This window comes from Mustela lutreola, chromosome 5 (assembly GCF_030435805.1).
Source record: "Mustela lutreola isolate mMusLut2 chromosome 5, mMusLut2.pri, whole genome shotgun sequence".
Taxonomy (NCBI): Eukaryota; Metazoa; Chordata; class Mammalia; order Carnivora; family Mustelidae; genus Mustela; species Mustela lutreola.
Genome location: NC_081294.1, coordinates 161,519,831 through 161,539,817, shown reverse-complemented (window position 1 = coordinate 161,539,817; position 19,987 = coordinate 161,519,831). Strand labels below are relative to the sequence as shown.

Genomic DNA, 19,987 nt, shown 5'->3' with positions numbered 1-19,987 from the left:
TAGACTATCTCTGTTGGGGTCTGTATTCTGGACATCAAAATAATACTGACTTTCGAATTAAAACATGGTATTTCAGGGGCACCTGGGTTGCTCAGTAGGTTAAGCCTCTGCCTTCAGTTCAGGTCATGATCTCAGGGTCCTGGGATGGAGTCCTGCTTTGGGTTCTCTGCTCAGCAGGGAGCCTGCTTCCCTTCCTCTCTCTCTGCCTGCCTCTCTGCCTACTCGTGATCTCTCTCTGTCAAATAAATAAATAAAATATTAAAAAAAAAAAAAACAACATGGTATTTCAGTTCAAAGACCTTGGTAAAGAGATACGTGCAAATATATCCCCTTTGGCCCAAACTTAACAAGAGAACAACCCTAAGGGCAGTAATCACTGTCAGGCTTTTTTTGAAAATGCAGGGCATGTCATGCTGTGCTGCACCCAGACAGCCTCCCCTTCTCCCTGTGGAGGCGGGATCTCATCACAGCAGCATAGATGGGGAAACTGAGGCCCAGGGTGCTTTGTGGGATGCCCAAACCCCCAGCTTCTGTACAGCGGAATGAAGGGCATATGTGACCAGGCTGGCCTCAACAATGATGAGCTCGGGTTTCTTTTCTTCATGTTTAAAAATTGTGGTAAAGCATGTACAGCATAAAATTTCCATTTTAACTACTGTTAAGTGTACGAGTTGGTGTCATTAAGGACATTGTCATCACTAGGGAGCCATGCCCACCGGCATCCCCAGCTGTTTCCATCCTCCCTCCCCCAGCCCTGAGTCCACTTCCTGACTCCATAGACACACTCTTCCAGATACCACGTACATGGGTATCTGTACCCATGTTCATGGGACGAACGCTCTCTGTCCAGGCTTCATCTGTGTGGCACATTAGTCACAGGTCTCTCTGTTTGGGCTGTGCAGTGCCCTGTCCTTGGACACGCCAGCTGTGCTGGCCTCTCCCCTGTCCATGAGTGCATGGGTGGCTCCGTCTCTAGCTGCGTGGGCACTACTGCACAAATGTTTACTCAGTCCTCGCTGTGTCCCGAGGAGTGGGACTGCGGGGTCCTGGGCTGTCGGCCGGGCTTCCCACCTGCACCCTGTGAGTGATCCTTTTCCTGCCGTCCCTGCCGACTGATTATTTTCCTCTTTTTAAAGATTTCAGCCATGCTTGTGGGTGGATTTCTTGGCGATTAGTGGTGTGCAGTGTATTTTCACGTGGTCATTGGCCATTGGTGTATCTTCTCTGGAGAAATGTCAATTCAAGTCCCTTCCCACCTTTCAAGAGGGTTGTCTCCTTGTGGTTTAGTGAAAAGCGCCCTCTCTATGCATTCTGGGTGTTAACCCTGCGTCAGAAACACGACCTGCAAATGTCTTCCCCCAACCTGTAGGATACCTTCACTTTTTCTTCCCTTGAAACTGTCCCCTGATGGCCAGAAGGGTATAATTTTGGTGAATCCAATATATCTGCTTTCTTGCTGCCAGACAGCCATGTGTGGTGACCCCCCCCCACCTTGCGGACCCCCACCCTGAACCCGTGAGGCTGCGCAAACGGTTTGCAGCTGGTTGTGAGCTCGCCCAGACGGTGGGATGCAGGCTTCGGACAGGATGCCACCACCTCAGTTGAGGCTGCTCGCGTGCCACAGAGACCTGCAGGCCACCCGCCCTGCGAGAGCTCCCCAGACCCACATGCAGCTCTGGCTGCCTTCAGGGACTGCTGCTGCTCTATGCGTCCTGGGGGTCTGCATGGACGTCTAGCTGCCATGGGCCGTGATGTGCCACAAGCTCCAGCCAGGCAATGCTGGCCACCCCATCACAGGGTGGGAAACCTCGGCTGCTATCTGCATATCCAGACACTTCCCTTGTAAGACTTTGGTGTAAAAACAGATGGAGTGCAGGGAAGTCGAGCTCAGACCTTGGCTCCCATCTCGTGTGAGAAGCAGCCGTGCCTCAGGGACAGAATTCAATCTGGCCATGTTTCCCTGCGTTCCAGGGAACTGAGGACAGGCTCCGTACAGGTTCCTGCTTCCCTGCTTGCAGGCCATGCCCTCAGACACGCTGGCGATGCCTGGGTATGTCGCACCCAGACCGGCCATGGCGGGTGGCGTAGCCAGTGGGTGGAGGCCAGTGTCCTGGAGCCATGGTCCTCGTCACCATCTGCTGCCCTCAGCAAAGGTGGTGTGGACCCCACGCCAAGCGTCCCTGACTGTCAGGCACCATGGCTCACAAGGAGGTGGACGTCTCCACGGCACCAGCTGCAAGAACAGGGGCCTCCTCTCCCCGTCCCGGGCATGGACACCCGGCCCAGCTCAGTGAGGACAGCCTCGTCTCCCGCTGAGCGCACGCCCACCGCTCAGCACTAGGGGAATTACCGTGCTGTGGAGGCAGACCCCACGCCTCGCACAGGCCCATCACTGCTCCATCCCCTTCTCTCAGGGCCTACTGTGTGCAGGGGGGTGTTGGTGGGGGTGGACGTGGGACAGAGCTGCACGCGGATAGGGATAGGTCGTGTGAGTTCGGACACAGGCGCTCAGGAATATGTCAGGAACCCTCAGTGCGGGGACCGGGGTCCAGGAAGGCCACACCCCGCCCTGGGAGTGCAGTCCCTGCGCCGGCTCCGGCCACGGATCACCTCCTTCCACCCCAGGGGTTCCTGCAAGGCCCCAGCTGAGGCCTTGAGGGCCTTCTGTCATGACGGAAAATGAAGTCACTGGTGGTGCTGCGTCACCAGCGGTGTGGACGGGGTTTAGAGCTGTCGTCCCCACAGGACAGAGGACCAGCAGACTCGAGTGTGCAGTGGCCACCTGCATCCGCTTAGTTAGCAAGAACGTACTTTAACAGGGACAAATGTGGCTTCTAGAATGATGGCCTCCAACCCAGGGATCTCCTGGAAACAATGCCAGTCAGCGTGGCCCATGGCCACTGACCCGTCCCTCCTCTGAGCCCACAGAGGACACTGTGGGGCCTTTGGTACCCATTTGTGTGGACTTGGGTCCCCTGGGGACCTGGCGGGGCTGGACTTCCACCTACTGTCCCCACCACCCCAACCTTGGCCGGTGCCATCTTTGTTCGGAAGCACGGGCATTCTGTAGAAAGTGAGAGTTGGGGGGACGCCCACCGTTGAGTCCAACAGGAACCGCCTTCAACCAGCATCTGCACACTGACCTGCTCTGTGGGGCAGTCCCAGTGAGCCTTCATTCCTAGACAGTCAATGAGCCACAAAGAGCCTCGAACAGGTGGATCCCCGCACACCTGTGCCATCCACGCCATGGCCCAAGGTTACATGGTTGCTGAGTGCAGGAGTCCATGCAGGTGACTTGCTGAGGTTCCTAGGCGATGGGCTGTGGGCCTGGAGCTGGCTGGCAGCCCCAGCTCAGATGGGGTCTCCATTCATGCTACCTCCTCCGCACCTGTTGGGGAAGCTTGGCCACAGGGAGTGGGTGAGAGGCTGCCACGGGAGCTCTGGTAGGTGTCTGAACCCCGGACCTGCACCTCCTGATTTACAGAAAGCGCAAACCTGGTGGCCCTGTTGGCCTGAGGTTGGGCACGTGAGCACCGGAGGCACTTTTCTTGGTGAGAAGAGGTGGGCATGAGTTGCACGGGGCTCCCCTATGACCACGGGTCTTGACCACCCCCCAGAGCAAGTGCCCGGGAAGGAAGGAGTGATGGGCCAGCTGCGAACGTGACGTGAACGGGAAGGACCCTGGGTGGGCGAACAGCAGGCCCCCCCACTCACAATCCATGGCAGTCCTGCCGAGAGCCAGCCCGGTGCTAGCTAATGGCACAGGCTTGGCAGAAACTGCATTTCAGAATCTTCTGGAAGAGTGAGTGGGGGCTTAACATGTGACCACCGGGCATAGGTCAGGCGTCCCAGACAAAGCTCCCTGCTTGGGCCCCTCTCCTCCTCACCGGCCATTCCCTCCCTGTTCACGGCTTGTTCCCAAGCTCCGTGGCAGAGAGAGAGACAGGATCACCGGCAGGGGAAGCATCCCAAAGTTTCCAGTCACAGTCCTTCCTGCCACACGGACCTGAGTGAGGACAGAGGATACTCTCGTGGAGACGCACGATGGACATTGGCAGAGAAAGGCAGCTGGGGCCGTGAGGCGGGATTTTCTCAGGCGTGAGGGCCACCAGGCCCACAGGGCCGCCTGACCAGGCAGCGGGGTCCCTGCCCTTCTGAGGTGGATGCAAGGCAATGTCCGGCTCCCACGTGTTGGTCAGTTACTGGGGGCCCCAGGCGAGGGGAGTGCATTTTCCCTCGTGTTCTCCTGCAGTTGCGTCTGCATCGGATTCTTAGTACTGACTGCAGAGCGAGGGGGACCCTTGTCCCCAGGAAATCGCCTCTGCGGACGTCCCAGTGTGGGAGGTGTGTCTCTTCATTGGGCGTGGAATTTTCCAGTAAAATGTTGGCCAGAGCAGAGAGAAGGCCCGGAGCCCCAGCAGCCTCCTGCGGGTAGGTAACTTTTGTCTGGAGCTGCTGCGGCTCCGGACCCGCACCTCGTGCCAACGGTGCTGAGCACCAGGCACTCAGCTTGAAGACCGTGAGCCCAGGGAGAGGCCACAGGCAGACGGGGCAGAGCTGTGTGGGGAAGTCAGACTTGATAGCATCCCAATGAGGTGCCACCACTGAGCTTCCACGTCAGTAAGACTCACGACACTCTAACCACATCATTGCCGAGTAGGACGGGTGTTGACACGTGAGCGAGCCAACGGAGTGAGAGCCATGGTGACCCTGGCATGGCAGCATCCGATGCTTTCTCCCAGGAAGGCAGAGCAAGAGCCTAGCGAGTGGCCTGCACTGGATGGCGAGGGCAGGGACAGTCCGGTAGACTCCATGCGGGTTGGGCGGTCAGCCATGGACCTCAGGAGGGCACCTGAATGGGTCCCCGTCTGACCAGATGGCGGACAGGCTGGATTGTCCCCTCCCAAGCCCCTGTTGTCCTGGGGAAGCGTGGTCTCAGGGAGACTCCTTCCTTCCAGCCATCAGCTGCCCTCTTGGGCATTTGGGATCTTGGTTTTCCCTTGCTCTGTCCGGTGGCCACTCACCAGGAGCTCTGTGGTGTCTGCCCCCAGTGTCTGCCAGCTGTCACCACCTTTGCGCAGGTCCTGACCCTTTTCCCCAGGAGCACGGTCACCTGTCTCCCCGGTTCACGCTCCATCCACAGAGCCTCTGGGACAGTTGGGAACTGGGCCCCGCAACGGGCCAGCACTCACATTAGGGAGATCCGTCCGCTCAGACATGTCCTGACCAATCCCAGGCAGCTGGTGCATTGAGACAGGCTGTGGTAGAGATGGGGTTTCTGGTGGAGAAGTCTTGCCCTGGACACACGGGGGATTTCAATGTCGATGCACTGATTGGAGGTGTCGCTCTAGAGACCGAAGCCACAGACCTGAGGCAGGACAGAGGAAGAAGGAACGTTTGCTCAAGTCTGGGTGACCTCATTACTCATGTCTTTGAGGAGCCTTGCATGATGCTCATGGGTCTTTACTTCGTTACAGGAAAAGTTCCAGGTCCTAAAACACGAGAAAGTTGGTAATTGTGCAAGCTGCGACTCATGTTCCCAGTTGTTATCTTGGCCACCACGAGATCTTTAAAAACGTTTTATGAAGACAGAGGTCATCAGGACACACATGCTGCCGAGGAAGAAAGGGGCCCGACGTGGGGGACAGGGGATGGATAGGGGTGGGAGGTGGGAGTGTCTGTCCCCGGGGGCACATGGCCCTCTCCCCAGCCCTCAGCCCTCTGGTCCGTAAGGCCCATGGCGTCTCCACCAGTGTGGCTGTGCACTGTGAAAGGGCCTGACTAGACCGTGCACGAGAAGAGAACTGGTGAAGTTATGGGTTTTGAGGGTGAGCACACAGCAGGACCAGGCCCTGGGTGAAGTGGCCTCCTCCTTCCAGAGGCAGGTGTGTCCTCAGGATGCAGTAAACCCCATGCGCTGTTGCAGTTGTGGTTGTGGGAGGACGGCGTGTGGGCCACTTTGTCTGGAGCTTGTGGATCTTGGTGCCTCGTGGCAGGGACCGTACCGGCCATCCTCCAGGACGGGCTCAGTCCACCCAGCACCGTGTCCCAGTGCTCGTCCCTGTGGGATCCGTTCCTTCCTAAGGCAAATGGTCCTCGCTGTATGGACAGACCGCATGTCCCTCACACGTTCACCAGCCGAGTGGGCCTCCAAGCCGTGCTGTCTCAGCAGAGTCAGGCCAGTTCGAGGGACAAAGCTGCCAACATCATACTCAGAGGGAGACAACGCGACTGACCGCACGGGGTGCCTGGAGCCCTGTGACCCGGGCCTTCTTAATCTGTCCTTGAACGGTGATCAGAGAACTACTCCTTGGCGCCCATCACCATGAGACAGTTCAGGGAAACACTGCTCTGGGGGTCCCGGCACTTCCTATGTCTCTCTTGCCCCGCGTGGGGAAGTCCTGTGTCAGGCCTTTGTCACCCGGCGGGCGGGTGTCACAGTCCGCTGTCGCCCGGGGCCCGGCTGCACACGTGTCACCCAGAGAGCCTTGTGGGGACCCACAGCAAGAAGCCAGCTGCCCCACACAGCTCTCGGCCTCAGCCTGAATCGACTGCTATGTGAGCTGCTCTCAGGGGCCTCCCTCAGTGTCTGAAAAGATGGACTTGGGGCGTTCAGTCGGTTCAGGGTTTCAACATCGTTGTCCAGGTGTGGGCACAAGTCGGGGGTCAGCTTGCCTTGACTTCGGGCATGGGGTCTGGGCAGCTCCTGGGTCCTGCCGGGGATGGGAGGGCCACTGGGTAAGGTGATGCGGCAGCAACCATGTGACTATCAGGACACTTCCGTAGGAGCACGTACCTCAGTTGCTGGAACATTTTGCTCATGACTCAGAAAATGCAAAAATGAACAGTGACCGGTCACCAACAGTCAGTCTGTCCTGCAGCTGTCACGGTTGGGATCCATTCTCATGCAAGGGAGGAACTTAATTCAAGGTGGAACACAGAGAAGGGGTCCCGTGGTTCCTGTACCTGGCATCGGGGTGGCTCGGAGCATAGGGACCGAGGTCATGCAGGGCCCCCATCTACCCCTCTGTGAGCAGGTGTCCATGCTGGACACACCTTCTTGCTGACTGTGTGTGTTGGCAGAGCTGCTGTCCCCACACCCAACATGCCCGTGTGGACACCCTGCCTCTGCTCCCAGGGACCACGTCAGCCTCCCCAGGATGCTGCCTGCCCACTTGCCTCCTGTCCCCATCCGACAAAAGGAGCAGCTTCCAAAAAGAAGTCTCAGGCCTACACAGTCCTAGGAGGGGACCGAGGTAGGCATCCTGCTTAAGGGAAGCGTGAAGCCAACTTTGAGATGTCAGATCTCGAATCACCAAGAGAAGAGCTGAGGTGAGTGTCGGGGCAGGATGTCGGGAGGCATGGTGAGGGGGCGAGTGTGCTCTGCCCTGGCCCAGAGGTCCTGCCCCCAAATTAAAATATCAGAGATCCTGCCCTTACAGGCATGGAAAGGAGCACACCAGGGATGAGACGAGCCAGCTGGCTGTCCTTGCTGTTGTGATACAGCTCTCCTGACGTTCGCATGACAGCTCAGAGCACAAGGCAGTTTGCACAAAGTTTAGTTAAGCTGTCAGTTAGGTAGCAGTTCTCTTAAAAGGAATTCTGGTGGCTTTAACTATTTTGGAGTTTTATTATGCCAGAGTAGAAAAGAAAGAAACAGAGTAAGATGTGAGGCTCCTTCCCCATGTGTCAGGTGGGGTGGCAGCCAGACAGGAGTCATAGCTCACCATCATGCACGTCAGGACACCAAGGACCCATGTTTTCTCCCGTCTACGTCAGCAGCAGGTCCGCACCCACCTGCTCGCAGATGCATCATGGGCACTTGTGTGGGGTGAGCAGGGAGCGGTAAGACTGTCTGTGGAACGAGCTCCACATCACAGCCTCCCCAGGGTTCCACCCAGCTGGTGTCAGCGGGCTGGGGATGAGGTATGGGATCCCCGGCCCCGCACAGACAGAGTTAACTCTGGGAGGTCGTTACCTCTGGGAGACGGAAGATAACAGGGTCAGGCCAGCCTGTGGGTGTCCACATGAACCAGCATCTTCGTGGCTATGGTCATGTTGACCACAGGACTCTGCCTCTCACTTTAAACCTTCCTACTTCGAGGGTATTTGTACCAGAGTGACTTTTTTTGGAGCCCAAAAAGCATAGAATTCACTAAATGTTTCATAATATGCTATTCTAAGATGCACAGCATTATATTTTATTTTTCCTTGTAGGAACTCAAATTCCCAGACCTGACGGCCATCCTGCACTGCGTTCACGCCTTCCTAGCAGCCAAGGTGGCCTCCGTGGACCCCGCATTCATGGACAGCCAGAGCATTACAAGGAAAGTGCTTCTGTTGAGCGCTGAACATTAAATTATTTTCTTAAGATAAGTCAAGCAGAGAGAGTCAATTATCATATGGTTTCACTTATTTGTGGAGCATAACAAATAGCATGGAGGACAAGGGGTGTTAGAGAGAAGAAGGGAGTTGGGAGAAATTGGAAGGGGAGGTGAACCATGAGAGACTATGGACTCCGAAAAACAATCTGAGGGGTTTGAAGTGGTGGGGGGGGTGGGAGGTTGGGGTACCGGGTGGTGGGTATTATAGAGGGCACGGATTGCATGGAGCACTGGGTGTGGTGAAAAAATAATGAATACTGTTTTTCTGAAAATAAATAAATTTATAATTAAAAAAAAAGAAATGACTTTTCCCTGCAAATGTTGCAACTCTGTGATTTTATAATAAGCCTATAGTTGTGATACCAATAAAATACGTCACCAGTTTGCAGAGACGGGTCATTTGTAGAGCTGACAGGCCGGGGTGCTGCTCAGGCAGACCAGGTGGGCCACTGGGGATTCTCGGAGCCCTGAGAACGGACTCCGCACCACATGCTCTGCCTCCCCCATTGCTGACAGCTGGGCCGCGTTCCCATAAAACATGCAGTAAGATCATGAGAGCCGTCGCTTGGAGTCTCTCATGCAAGGAAAGTGTTTCATCAGCACTGGGTCATTAACGTCCCCTTTTTCTCGAGGAGGGGTTCAGTAAGGTTTTGATTTGAGAAATGAGTAGGAGAAATAGTTTGGAAAGAAAAATAATTTTGAATACTTAATTTTAATCCTGAAATTTTATAAATTATTATAAAATTAAATAACATATCATTTAAGTGCTAATTTAAATGACTTTCCAAATTCATGAAATACAACCTTTATTATAGTTTCCTGGGTTTCTGTACTCTTTGCCACTTCTAAGAAGGTCCTCTTTCTGCTTTTGTCATTAAAAGCGACTCATGGACTCCTGAATCGCATGGAGGCCGACTGTGGTCCTAGATCACGACTTCACGTCTCACGTGGACATATGCGAGGACAGGAGGCATGTGACCCTCGGACTGTCCGGTTCAGGGGAACAGGCAGATGCAGGAAAGCAGGCGCACGGTGTCGACCGCTCTCAGCGTCCCTCCAGGGCCGGCTTTGGCAATGACCGCCCGCCCCCTACGGCCCACCCAGCCCTTGTGGGTCTGTCGGGAAGAAGGCGGTGTTTGGGTTTGGAGCATATCAAGTGCTGATGATCACTTGTCAGACACAGTGATATGGAGAGGGCATCTGCAGGTAGCATGGGTGCAGTGCGCAGGGTACATGGAATTCCTGCTCACATAGTCCCGGCTTCTGTGGAAAGTTAGCCCAGCATAGCAAGGGGCTTTAACCAGTATTCCGAGAGAAGGGGGATCACGGAGCATCAGGTGGTGGCGTCCTCTGGAGATGACTGTCCTCCCGCCTTTGAAGCACATGCCCCATCTACGTTGGGGTGAGCAGCAGCAGGAGCAGAGCTGACACCCAGACCCCAGGCTGGTGACCCCTGGCTTCAGCAGCATCTCCAGGTGTGGCTGATGTCTCTCCAGATCTCGCGGGGTCTCAGTTTCATCACGTGTTATGCCAATGAGCCTAACTCACTCCACCGTAGGAGGCCTTCTTCTGCACTCAAGAGAAAAGAAATCATGATTATTCTTTGTTTATTTTCACGAAACTGTAGATTTTAGAAGTGTACTTTTACTAGATCATAATGAAAACAATAATATTTTCACAGGAAGATTCGATACTAAAGTTTACATTTGTATACATACAATTTTTGGAAAAGATACACAACTTTTTTTTTAAATTAAAAAATAGCAAGAATCTCTTTGCATGAAGTGAACAGTGGCCACGTGCCCCTCGCCCTTCCCCTTGCACTCCTACAGCACCTGTCCTGCCCCCACGGGTCAGGCTGCACCCCTCAGACACCCCTGCAGACTGGGGCGGGGCAGGCAGGTAAAATGATACTCACTGCCCCTGTTCGGAAGCAGGGCTTGTCAAGGGCATGGACAGTGTCTCCTGACTGGCTCTCAGGGTGCTGGGTCAGAAATTATTTTATTTTTATTAAGGAGATGTGGTTAATCCTAAAATCTCAGTTTTGTATTTTAATTAGACATCAGTAGGACCCACCACAGATCTCTGATTGGAAACTCATTGATATGGAGACTGTGCTGAGGGCTGGGCCCATGGGACCCCTTTCAGCTCATGTCCTATCTGGCGTAGGTGCATCTTTCCTCACCATGCTGGTGAGGAAACTGACCACTGAGCCTCTGCCCAGGTCTGAGGCCGGGCTGGTCCTGGCGCTGGAGGAGGCATGGGGGGAGCCAGGCATGAGCAAGCCGAGCTCAGTGCGGGAACGGGGTGGCAGGCAGGATGCTGCGCGCACACCCCCACCCCCCGCTACAGGGAGTGCTTTTGAACATCGGGAACAGCTCTACAGGATTCCAATAAATTTCATTTTTCTCATCTCCAGGTCAGACTCTCCTCCTGAGCCCCAGCACTTCCACATCGAAGCAGGGGATCTGGCTGTGTTTGGTCTCTGAGTTGAAATGAGTGGCCTGACTGCACAAGCACATTTCTGACAGCCTCTCGCTGTCTGCAGTGGAGCTCCGTGTGTGTGGACATGCAGTGGTTCCCACCGTGGAGGTCCTTCAGAACCAGCTGACTCCTGACGCCTACCAGGACCAAAGTGGACATCCGGGACGTGTCCGTGGATCCCGAGGCACCGGTCCTACTTCTCTGTCCCTGCGGACAACATGTGGGAAGTGATTCTGAAGGCCTGTGGTTTGGTGGGGTCTGCAAGGAGAGCCTGTCTTAATCCCCTGCCTGACTCTGGGCGATGGCACAGCCCTCTGGTCATGCGCAGGGAAGAGGCTGGGTCCTTCCAAGCAGAAGGGACCTGGCAGCTCCTGCCATTCTGATCGTTCTGATCATTACCACCACCGGCTTGCTCTACGCACACTCGGCTCAGAGCAAGAGAACCAGCAGAGACGGCCCGTAACCCACCCATCCATGTATTCAACAGGATGGTTTTGGAAGTCGAATGATTTATTCAGCTCTGGATCCAGACTCTGTTTTCTCATGGTTTGACAGGCGGATGATGGATTTATCTAGTATTTACTTTTTATCAGGACGCAGCTGACACACAATGTCATCTTAGTCTTAGGTATAATCACAACAACGAGGCCAGACATCTGTGCTGGCGGGGGGGGGGGGTCCCCTGCACTGCCGTGGAATGCCGCCGTCGGGCCTCGCAGCTGTGGAGTGCACACGGGATAGAGCACTGTGCCAGCCCGGACTTCACAGTGAGTGAGGCTTGACCCCTGAGAGAACTGGCCACTGTGTTTTCCAGGTACAGAGACGAACAGCCCTGAGGCCCCATCCCGGGCCCCAGCTGGGCAGGGGAGGGCCCTCCGTGAACCCTCTGAGACCAGACATATCCCGCCCAGAGCCACTGTCCTCTCTGGCCCCGCAAACCATGTGCCTCCTGGGTTCACGCATGACCTCCACGTGCAAGCGCTGGAACACGCAGATGTGTAGACTGCTGGGGTGAGGCCATTGACAAAGAGCTTGTTCTCTCAGAGTAAAGGTTCTGATGGAGATGAACGTACCATGGGCCACGAGTTCTCTGTGTCCGAGAGGCACCTGGTGGTCAAGCCCCAGCTAGGCGGGCCAACCGTCAGGGCCGGAGCCACAGGCTCGCAGGAAGAGCACCGCTGAGCTGGACAGAAACACCCAGTGAAAACTCCATAGGCTCTTAACGGGTACAGCCCGGGATGAGCAAGCCCCGTGCAGGTTTCCGACGAAACCATGTCGCCTAGGGGCCCGCCCATTCTGTCCACAGATGCAAGGAGACCTGAGCCAGGCTCCCTGGTGGCTTCTGTGCGCAGAACGTGGATGTTTGAGGCAAATGCACTTGATTCCTTCATTTGGCAAAGATTTGTGGAGGGATTGGGGGTGCCAGGCTGTGAGGGGCACCTACGGCTGGAGGGGGCTGAGGGGGCATGTGGTCAGGATGCGGGCATGGAGGCAGTGGGTGGCTCCCATGGGGCCATGCCCTTGGGGCCCGTGCTCAGGTGTGTGGACGTCCAGCCTCATGCCACGTCTCAGAAGAACACGGGCGTACTGGCTGCAGGTAATGGCCTCGTCGTGTCAGGGGCTTCGCGTGAAACATGAGTCTGGGATTTTCTGTTCTACTTTCTGTTTCTCTTCTGGGGCTGGACTTGGGGCTGAGCTGACCTGCTGCCGACACTCAGACACAGATCATGGATGTTCCACTCTCACAGATGTCCCCGCGGTTTGTCAAGGAAACGACTCTTGCTTTGCTCAGTGGCGTCTAGTAACACTGCACGTTGGTCTGTTTGGGGGTCGAAGTTTTCACAGAAATTTGAAAGGGTTTATGCAACACATGCTGACAAAGGAGTTCCCTTAAAAAGAACGTCACACCTGAAAAGGTGAGACCTTTAGGTTGAAATAGACAAAAAATCTGTTTTTAATCCTTTTTTCCTCATTTGAAATTTAAAAAAGGAAAAGTCATGAAGAAAAGTTTATTGAACTACTCTGCACGTTGCCTTACAGCTGATAAACCTATGGAATATGGAAGGAAGATACTCGACTCTCCACTTAGAGGTGCACAAGCCTCATATTTTGGTGAAACAAGAAACTTAGCTTGATAACTAAGGAAAGAGTCCATACCATGCACACGGAAACATACCCAGAGTCAGGAATTACTCAGTGTGTCTTTCTGTGCTCAGTTCTTGGGCTTCCGATTCTAAACTCTGTTCCTGCCTTTTGGAGAAACTGTGTGCCAACCACATGATCCCCTCGTTTCCCTAAACGCACCTGGGTTCCAAAATGCAGAACGAGTAAACGCTATAGGAAATATTTGGCCAAATGTGTCCTTGTTCGCCCCTACAGAAGATAAGGAAAATATCCATTTTCGGGGTGTGCAGACAAAGAGGCAGGTTTTTTTCAGGACTCCATGCTGTGTGCTCCTCTCATTCTGGACAGGAAGGTCAGGCAGCAGGTCAGCAGAGAGCTCCGTGCTTGTGGTTGGGGAGCCCGTCCTCCCAAACCTGAAATAGAGACACAAGAGTGTCACTGTCTCTCCCTTTAGGATGACAGTCCCATTTAGAGCACGGTGACCCTAAGTGCTGGGTCGGCCAGGTCCCAGGTCCTACCAGAAATGTGCCCCCTTGAAAAGGAGTCCGGGATAGTAAACAAGTGAACAGTAGAGCTACCGTATGACCCAGCAGTCGCACCACGGGGTAGCTACCCAAAGGACAGAAACACTGATTCAGAGGGACGCAGGCACCCTGATGTCTCTGGCATCCACAAGGGCCCAGACATGGAAGCAGCCTGACTGTCCACCAGCCTACGAATGGATGAAGAAGGTGTGGGGTAGACACACTATGGAACACTACCCAGCCACCAAAAAGAGTGAAATCTTGCCATTTGCAAGAACGTGAGTGGGTCTAGAGGGTATCACGTGGAGAAGACGAGAGAAACAGATGCTTGTGGAAGTTAAGGAACAAATGATCAAGGGAGAAAGTTCAGAGAGAAGGAGAAACAAGGCAGGAAGCAGGCTCTGAACAACAGAAAACCCTCAGATGTCAGCCAGCGGTGGGGGGGGTGGGGACGTGGCACAAGGCGCACGGTCTGGTGGCGGGCACTGAGTCAGTGCCCAGGTGAGGGTCGCAACAGCGGACACCGTGTGCTGACTAGCCCACAGTTAAAATAAACACAGGAAAAGAACTGAGTCAGGGAGAAAAGGTCAGGTCCACCTCTCAACGCAGTGATAGGTACCAAGAGATTTGTAAAAAGGAGGAGAAGGAGAAAGAGAAGAATAAGGTCCTCCTGTTGATTCCTTTCCAGCAACAGCCACACATGCGTTGAGGCAAACAGCGTTGGCCGGCCATTCGGCTCCTTTCCAAGGTCCGTTACGGATGCATTCCCAAGTCTGCTTGGTCAGATCAAGAATGCCGTGGAGGGGCGCCTGGGTGGCTCAGTGGGTTAAGCCACTGCCTTCAGCTCAGGTCGTGATCTCAGGGTCCTGGGATCGAGTCCCACATCGGGCTCTCTGCTCAGCAGGGAGCCTGCTTCCTCCCTTCTCTCTCTGCCTGCCTCTCTGTCTACTTGTAATCTCTCTCTGTCAAATAAATAAGTAAAATCATAAAAAAGAAAAAAAAAAAAAAAGAATGCCGTGGAGGAGCTACTCCTCTGTGCCTCCAGAGGTTGTTTTGGTTTTGTTTTTTGCTTAGAACTTGATCCAAGAGTCCCTCTTGTCATAAAACAGCAACCACCCAGAGCTAGACGCGGTCTTCACGGACCACTTGGCGGGCTGGAGTGCCGCAGTACCCTGGTGGGGGCTGGTGTTTTCCTGGTGGGGACAGCACAGCTGTAAGCTCCCCAACAGCCCACCGGCTCCTGCCCCGCCCAGCTCTTCTCTTCTCCACCTGAAGACGAGGGGCCACAACACAGACAGAACCAAGTCGCTGAGGCAAAGATGACCGGGAGGGGATTGTCATGTCTTCTTCTGACTCCCAAAATCACGGCCCAGCCTTTCCCCATGAAGTAAGAGTAAAGACATTCATCACAGAAACAAATAATGCAATATTCACATATAAACTTAATGTTATTATTGTTAAAGCAGAACAAACTGAAATGCTTCTGGCAAAAGGAAAACCAAATCCACGTTTCTAAAAATATTTCCCAAGGTTATATTTTGGCAATGACAAAATATAATACAGAATTTGGTTGGGGGGAAAGGATATATATTTTATTAGTACTTAACAGGAATTTTTATTGTAATGATTATATTGTTTTTAAAATTTAAATGCAATTACTTAACATAGAGTGCATTACTAGCTTTAGAGGTAGAGCTTGGGGGTCCATCCGCTGCAGGTGACACCCAGGGCTCTGTCCATCCCACACCCTCCTTCCTGGCTGTTCCCCAGTTACTGCACCCCCCACCCCTCCCCTCCAGCAACCCTCAGTTTGTTTCCTATGATTAAGAGTTTCTTCTGGTTTGTCTCCCTCTCTGTTTTTGTCTCATTTTATTTTCCCTCCTTTCCTTATACTCCTCTGTTTTGTTTTTCAACTTTCTCATATCAGGGAGATCATGTGATAATTATCTTTCTCTAATTGACTTATTTAGCTCAGCATAATACCCTCTAATTCCATCCACATCATCGCAAATTGGCAAGATATCGTTTCTTTTGATGGCTGCATGGTATTCCATTGTGTATATACACTGCATCTTTATCCATTCATCTTCTGATGGACATGTAGGTTCTTTTCATAGTTTGGCTATTGTGGACATTGCTGCTTTAAACAATCAGGTGCACGTGTCCCTTCGGATCACTGCATTTGTATCTTTAGGGTAAACACCCAGTAGTAGAATTGCTGGGTCGTAGGGTAGCTCTGTTTTCAACTTTTTGCGGAACCTCCATGCTGTTTTCCAGAGTGGTTGCACCAGCTTACATTCACACCAACAGTGTAGGAGGGCTCCGCTCTCTCCACATCCTCGCCAGCATCTGCCATTTCCTGACTTGTTAATTTTAGCCATTCTGACTGGTGTGAAGTGGCATCTCACTGCACTTTGATTTGTATTTCCCTGATGCCAAGTGATGTGGAGCATTTTTTCATGTGTTCCTAACAGTAAATATACACCAGATTTGAGAATATTAAATAATACATATTTATCCTGAGAAAAACTGTTCTCCTGTAATAAACTTTTCCTTTAAAATTGGAATCAAGGCAAATGCAAACCAAAAAAAAAAAAAAAAAAAAAACCATCCAGAATGTTCCCTTGGGGAAACCAGCATTGCCATGTTCCTTCAGGTAGACATGTCTGGCTCTGTCTAACCTTGACTTACACTCTGAAACAGAGCCTGACCCTTGTAGATGCAGTGGTGGGTAGATTCCGAGAACTTTACAGATTAATGTGTGAGAACCACTGCCCATCATGGCTGCTGAGATCATGGCTTCAAGGTGATCCGGGGGTTTCTGTGCAAAACCTCCCCTCACTGAAGCCTGGGAGCCAAGAAGCTTGCTGGTGGCTTTATGGAATGTTCTTTGATGAATGAGGGACTTTCTGTGCCTTCGTAAGAGCTCACTGTGAACCCAGACCCGCCTGAAAAGGACCAGGTCAGGGCCCCAGGCCTGGGCCATGGCCCCGCCTTACTGTCTTCAGATCCTCCATCCTCTGGACAGATGAAATAATACTAGTTTCAGCCTGAGCCTCTCTCCTGCCCTAAAGGGAAAGCTCTAGAAGGTGGGGCTGGACCCACGGCTGAGCATTTTGGGGTCATGGCAGGTATCATATAAATAATTGGTGTGGCGGTCTCTGTTTTTTTAATTAATGGGAATCTTTAAGTTCTTGAAAGCAGGGGTCAGCAGGCCACAGACCATGGGCCGCATCTGGTCTGGGCACGGCTTTTGTCTGGGCGGCTTCATTAGAACCTGGCTGGTGGGTTCGTTGGGGCCTCTGCACCCGGTGCCGGGGTCTCAGAGCTCAAATACTGTAGCTGCGTTCCTGCTTTGTCAGAAAGCATTTCCCGACATGTGTGTGTGTGGGCACACTCGGGGCTGGGGACACAGAGGTGCCCTCGGCATGGTTAACAATGTGCCAGAGTCTTCTGGCCCTGGTGTCTCAGGGAGTCTGCCCTGTGCTGTGCCCTCAGGGGGATGGGGGAGCAGGGAGGCCCAGGCCCCCAAGGAGCAGATCTGGGAAGAGCAGGTCTTGAGAAGGGCAGGAAGCATGTGGGGGCCTTCCGGTGGCTCAGGGTCTGCGGACCCCAGATGGGCAGGGAAGCAAGGGAGGGGCCCCGGAGCGAGGGCGATGCAGGCTGCTGAGCATTTGGGCATTGTGATGCCTCAGGACCCCGCATTCATTCACCACTTCATTCAGCAGGATCCTGCCATGAATTCTGAGCACAAGCCTCAGGTGACCAAACCCTTCCTCTGGGGACTGCCCCGCACCCGGTGGGGAGGACAGAGCTGCTCCTCCAACAGGTGCGCGTGCGTGGAGGCGGCAGGAAGGGCAGCAGCACACCTGAGGGCAAGAGAGCAGTGGAGCGGTGGGCGCGGCCCTGTTGGTGAGCCTCTGCTGACGGGGGAGGACATGCTGCGTGAATCTGGAGGGACCGCAAGCCCCTGGACGGGTGGACGGACGGGTGGACGTGGTGCCGGAGCCCCCTGTCCTGTCTGGGGGATCCCCAGGGGTTTGCAGAGGCTCCGTCCTCCTCCTGCAAAGGCTGCCCGCTGAGAGCCAGCTGGGAGCCCCGGAGTGCAGATCCCTGAGCTGGAGCTGGGAAAGCCGCCTCCACGCGCTTGTCAGGGGACCAAGTGTCGCAGAGATGGGGCGTGTGGAGGGCGGCAGCCGGGGGGAGGCAGCCCGGCGCTCTGGGCATGGTGCCAGCGCAGGAGGGCAGCTGTGGGGGCGAGAACCGGAGGAGCCTCAGGACAGCTCAGGAGCCGGGCTGTTCGCCGGAGCTCACGTGGCCAGAAAGGGCGGCCTTGCCCGGGCCAGCCCGCGGAGGGAGGACAGACCCCATCTGGGCCAACACCTTACTCCCACTACATGCCGGCACTGCCATGGCCATCAGGACAGTCGCCGAGAACCGGGCTGGCTGTCGACCTTCCCCGAGCGTGAGAGCGGGGAGCTCCATCAGGCGCTGCACCCCAGGGGTCCCAGATGCGCTCGCGGGGTCACCAGCGGGCGGAGGTGCCGGCCCGCAGCAGCCGCGGCATGAGACCCCCAGCACTGGGGCGCCAGCCGTTCAGCGTGCGGCCCACTCTGCCTCGCAGGCGGAGGTGCACAGTCCGTCTTGTGGTGTTTCTGGACCAAAGGCGGACAAGGAGGGAGAGGAGTCAGTCTGCCCAGGCCAGGCTGCTCCGGGGTCGGCCCGGGTCGGCCCGTCAGCGCAGGGAACGGCGTCTTCTCCCAAACGGGACTAGACCGGTGCCCACCTTGCTGAAAAGCCTCAGGGACGCCTAAGTCCAGCAAGAACTCACGGAGTGCGACGGAGGCGTGGGCAAAGCCACGGGGCAGCCTCTGACCCCGGAGGCCTCAGAGAGTGAGTCAGCTGTGAGCACCCTGCAGCGGCCAAGATGTCTACCCCCTCCCCGGCTCTTCACGTGCACACAGATGCCGGCCAAAGGGCATGGAAGCAGCCCTGGCACCCTCCCACAGGCTCCTGTAAGGGCCACCGTGGGTCAGCCTCGGAAACTCCTATGTGTGTCTCTCTCAGCATTGGCAACACACCAGTGGGAAGGGCAGTGACCTTAGAGAGGTTTTCTTAGAAGAGACAGAATGTTCTGGAACACAGTGATGGCATGAAAAGAAGGGTGTGTGTGCCACTTTGCAGGTGGATGCAAGCCAGCCCTGGGCAGCATGGGGCACTTGGCCTCACTGAGCCTGTGAGTGGCTCTCGTGATGGAAGCTTCTGGAAATTCATAGGAATGATGATGCATAAAGGACAAACAGACCGTAAACAAGCAAAGAAAGCAACGTCCCAGAACACTCTTGGAATTCCTATGAAAGACAAGGGGCTCTTTCCTGAGTAAGAATCTCTCTCATTATTTCTCGCTTATCTGACCTTCCCCGTCTTCCCTGATCCCTGGTCCACGTCTGCCTGCGTCCATCCGCGCCACGCCAGCTGCTCTCCCCCCATGCCCCGTGTGCTCACGTCCTCCCTCTCAGCTTCTGTTCTGTCACTGCGGCCAGTCCCTCTGTGCCCTGCTCCCTGACCCCCGTGACCTCGTGACACAGCCCTCTAGTGTCCCTTCACTCGGCGCCATTTGCTTTAAGCACACAATGTCGTGGGACACCTCCAGTGCAAAGATGAAACGAGGCCAGGGCATCTGGAAGCCGTTCCTTATACAATGTCTAGCATGAAAAGATCCAAGTAAACAACGATATGTAATTTTTGACAGATGTACGAAGTTGATGATTTTCACTGTAAGGAAGTACACGATGTGACAGGGAAGTGTGGTTTTGTCCAGGATCGATCATGTATCATTGGGCAGCGAGAAGAGATTGAATTCATCTGTAATCTGAATATTTTACATTAATTGCTTTTGAGCTCTTCATTAAAAAAAAATATATATATATATATGTTCACTAAACAGAAAACTCACAGTGTCAGTAAGAGAGCAGCCCACGGAGGTATGTATGGCCGGCGCGCCCCAGACCAGCTCTCCAGCCAGGCGGACAGCGGCCACGAGACTGGCAGGAGAACGGCAGGAGGAGGGGCAGGAGGGAAGCCAGCACCCCAGGAGTCTGGAAGAAGGTTGGATGAATCTTCTAAAACCAGGCAATGGCGTTGGCTGAGATCCTCCAGGCATGGGTGAAACTTAACATCCTGGAACACAGAAGCCCCCGAGTTCCCGGAGTGGCAGGTGCATGAGCAAGCCCCCGTCTTACAGACAGCAGGAGCTCAGGACCCGGACCCCAGCATGCAGCGTCTGAAGATGGCGGCCTGCACTGTGCCCGTGATCACCCTGGTTCCCCTGCAGCGCTGCTCCTGGCACAAGGAGCCCCTGGAGGCCTACGCAAGTGCTGTCCACAGACTCTGCAATGTCACATGCTTGTCCGGGAGTAGGATGACTTTCCACCCTGTGCGATCTGCCAATTTCGGCAGCTGGCAAGGACA

At 54.5% G+C, this 19,987-nt stretch overlaps 1 protein-coding gene across 1 annotated transcript in view; it reads left to right on the top strand.

Annotated features, from left to right (window-relative positions):
* LOC131831241 (gamma-2-syntrophin-like) overlaps positions 1 to 12,050 on the top strand; it is a 129,568-nt gene extending 117,518 nt beyond the window's left edge. Inside the window, 3 exon segments of the mRNA XM_059173401.1 lie at positions 8,218 to 8,344; positions 10,554 to 10,678; positions 11,913 to 12,050. Of these exon segments, the coding sequence (XP_059029384.1) occupies positions 8,218 to 8,344; positions 10,554 to 10,678; positions 11,913 to 12,050 (390 nt within the window).
* The last annotated feature ends 7,937 nt before the right edge of the window (positions 12,051 to 19,987 follow it).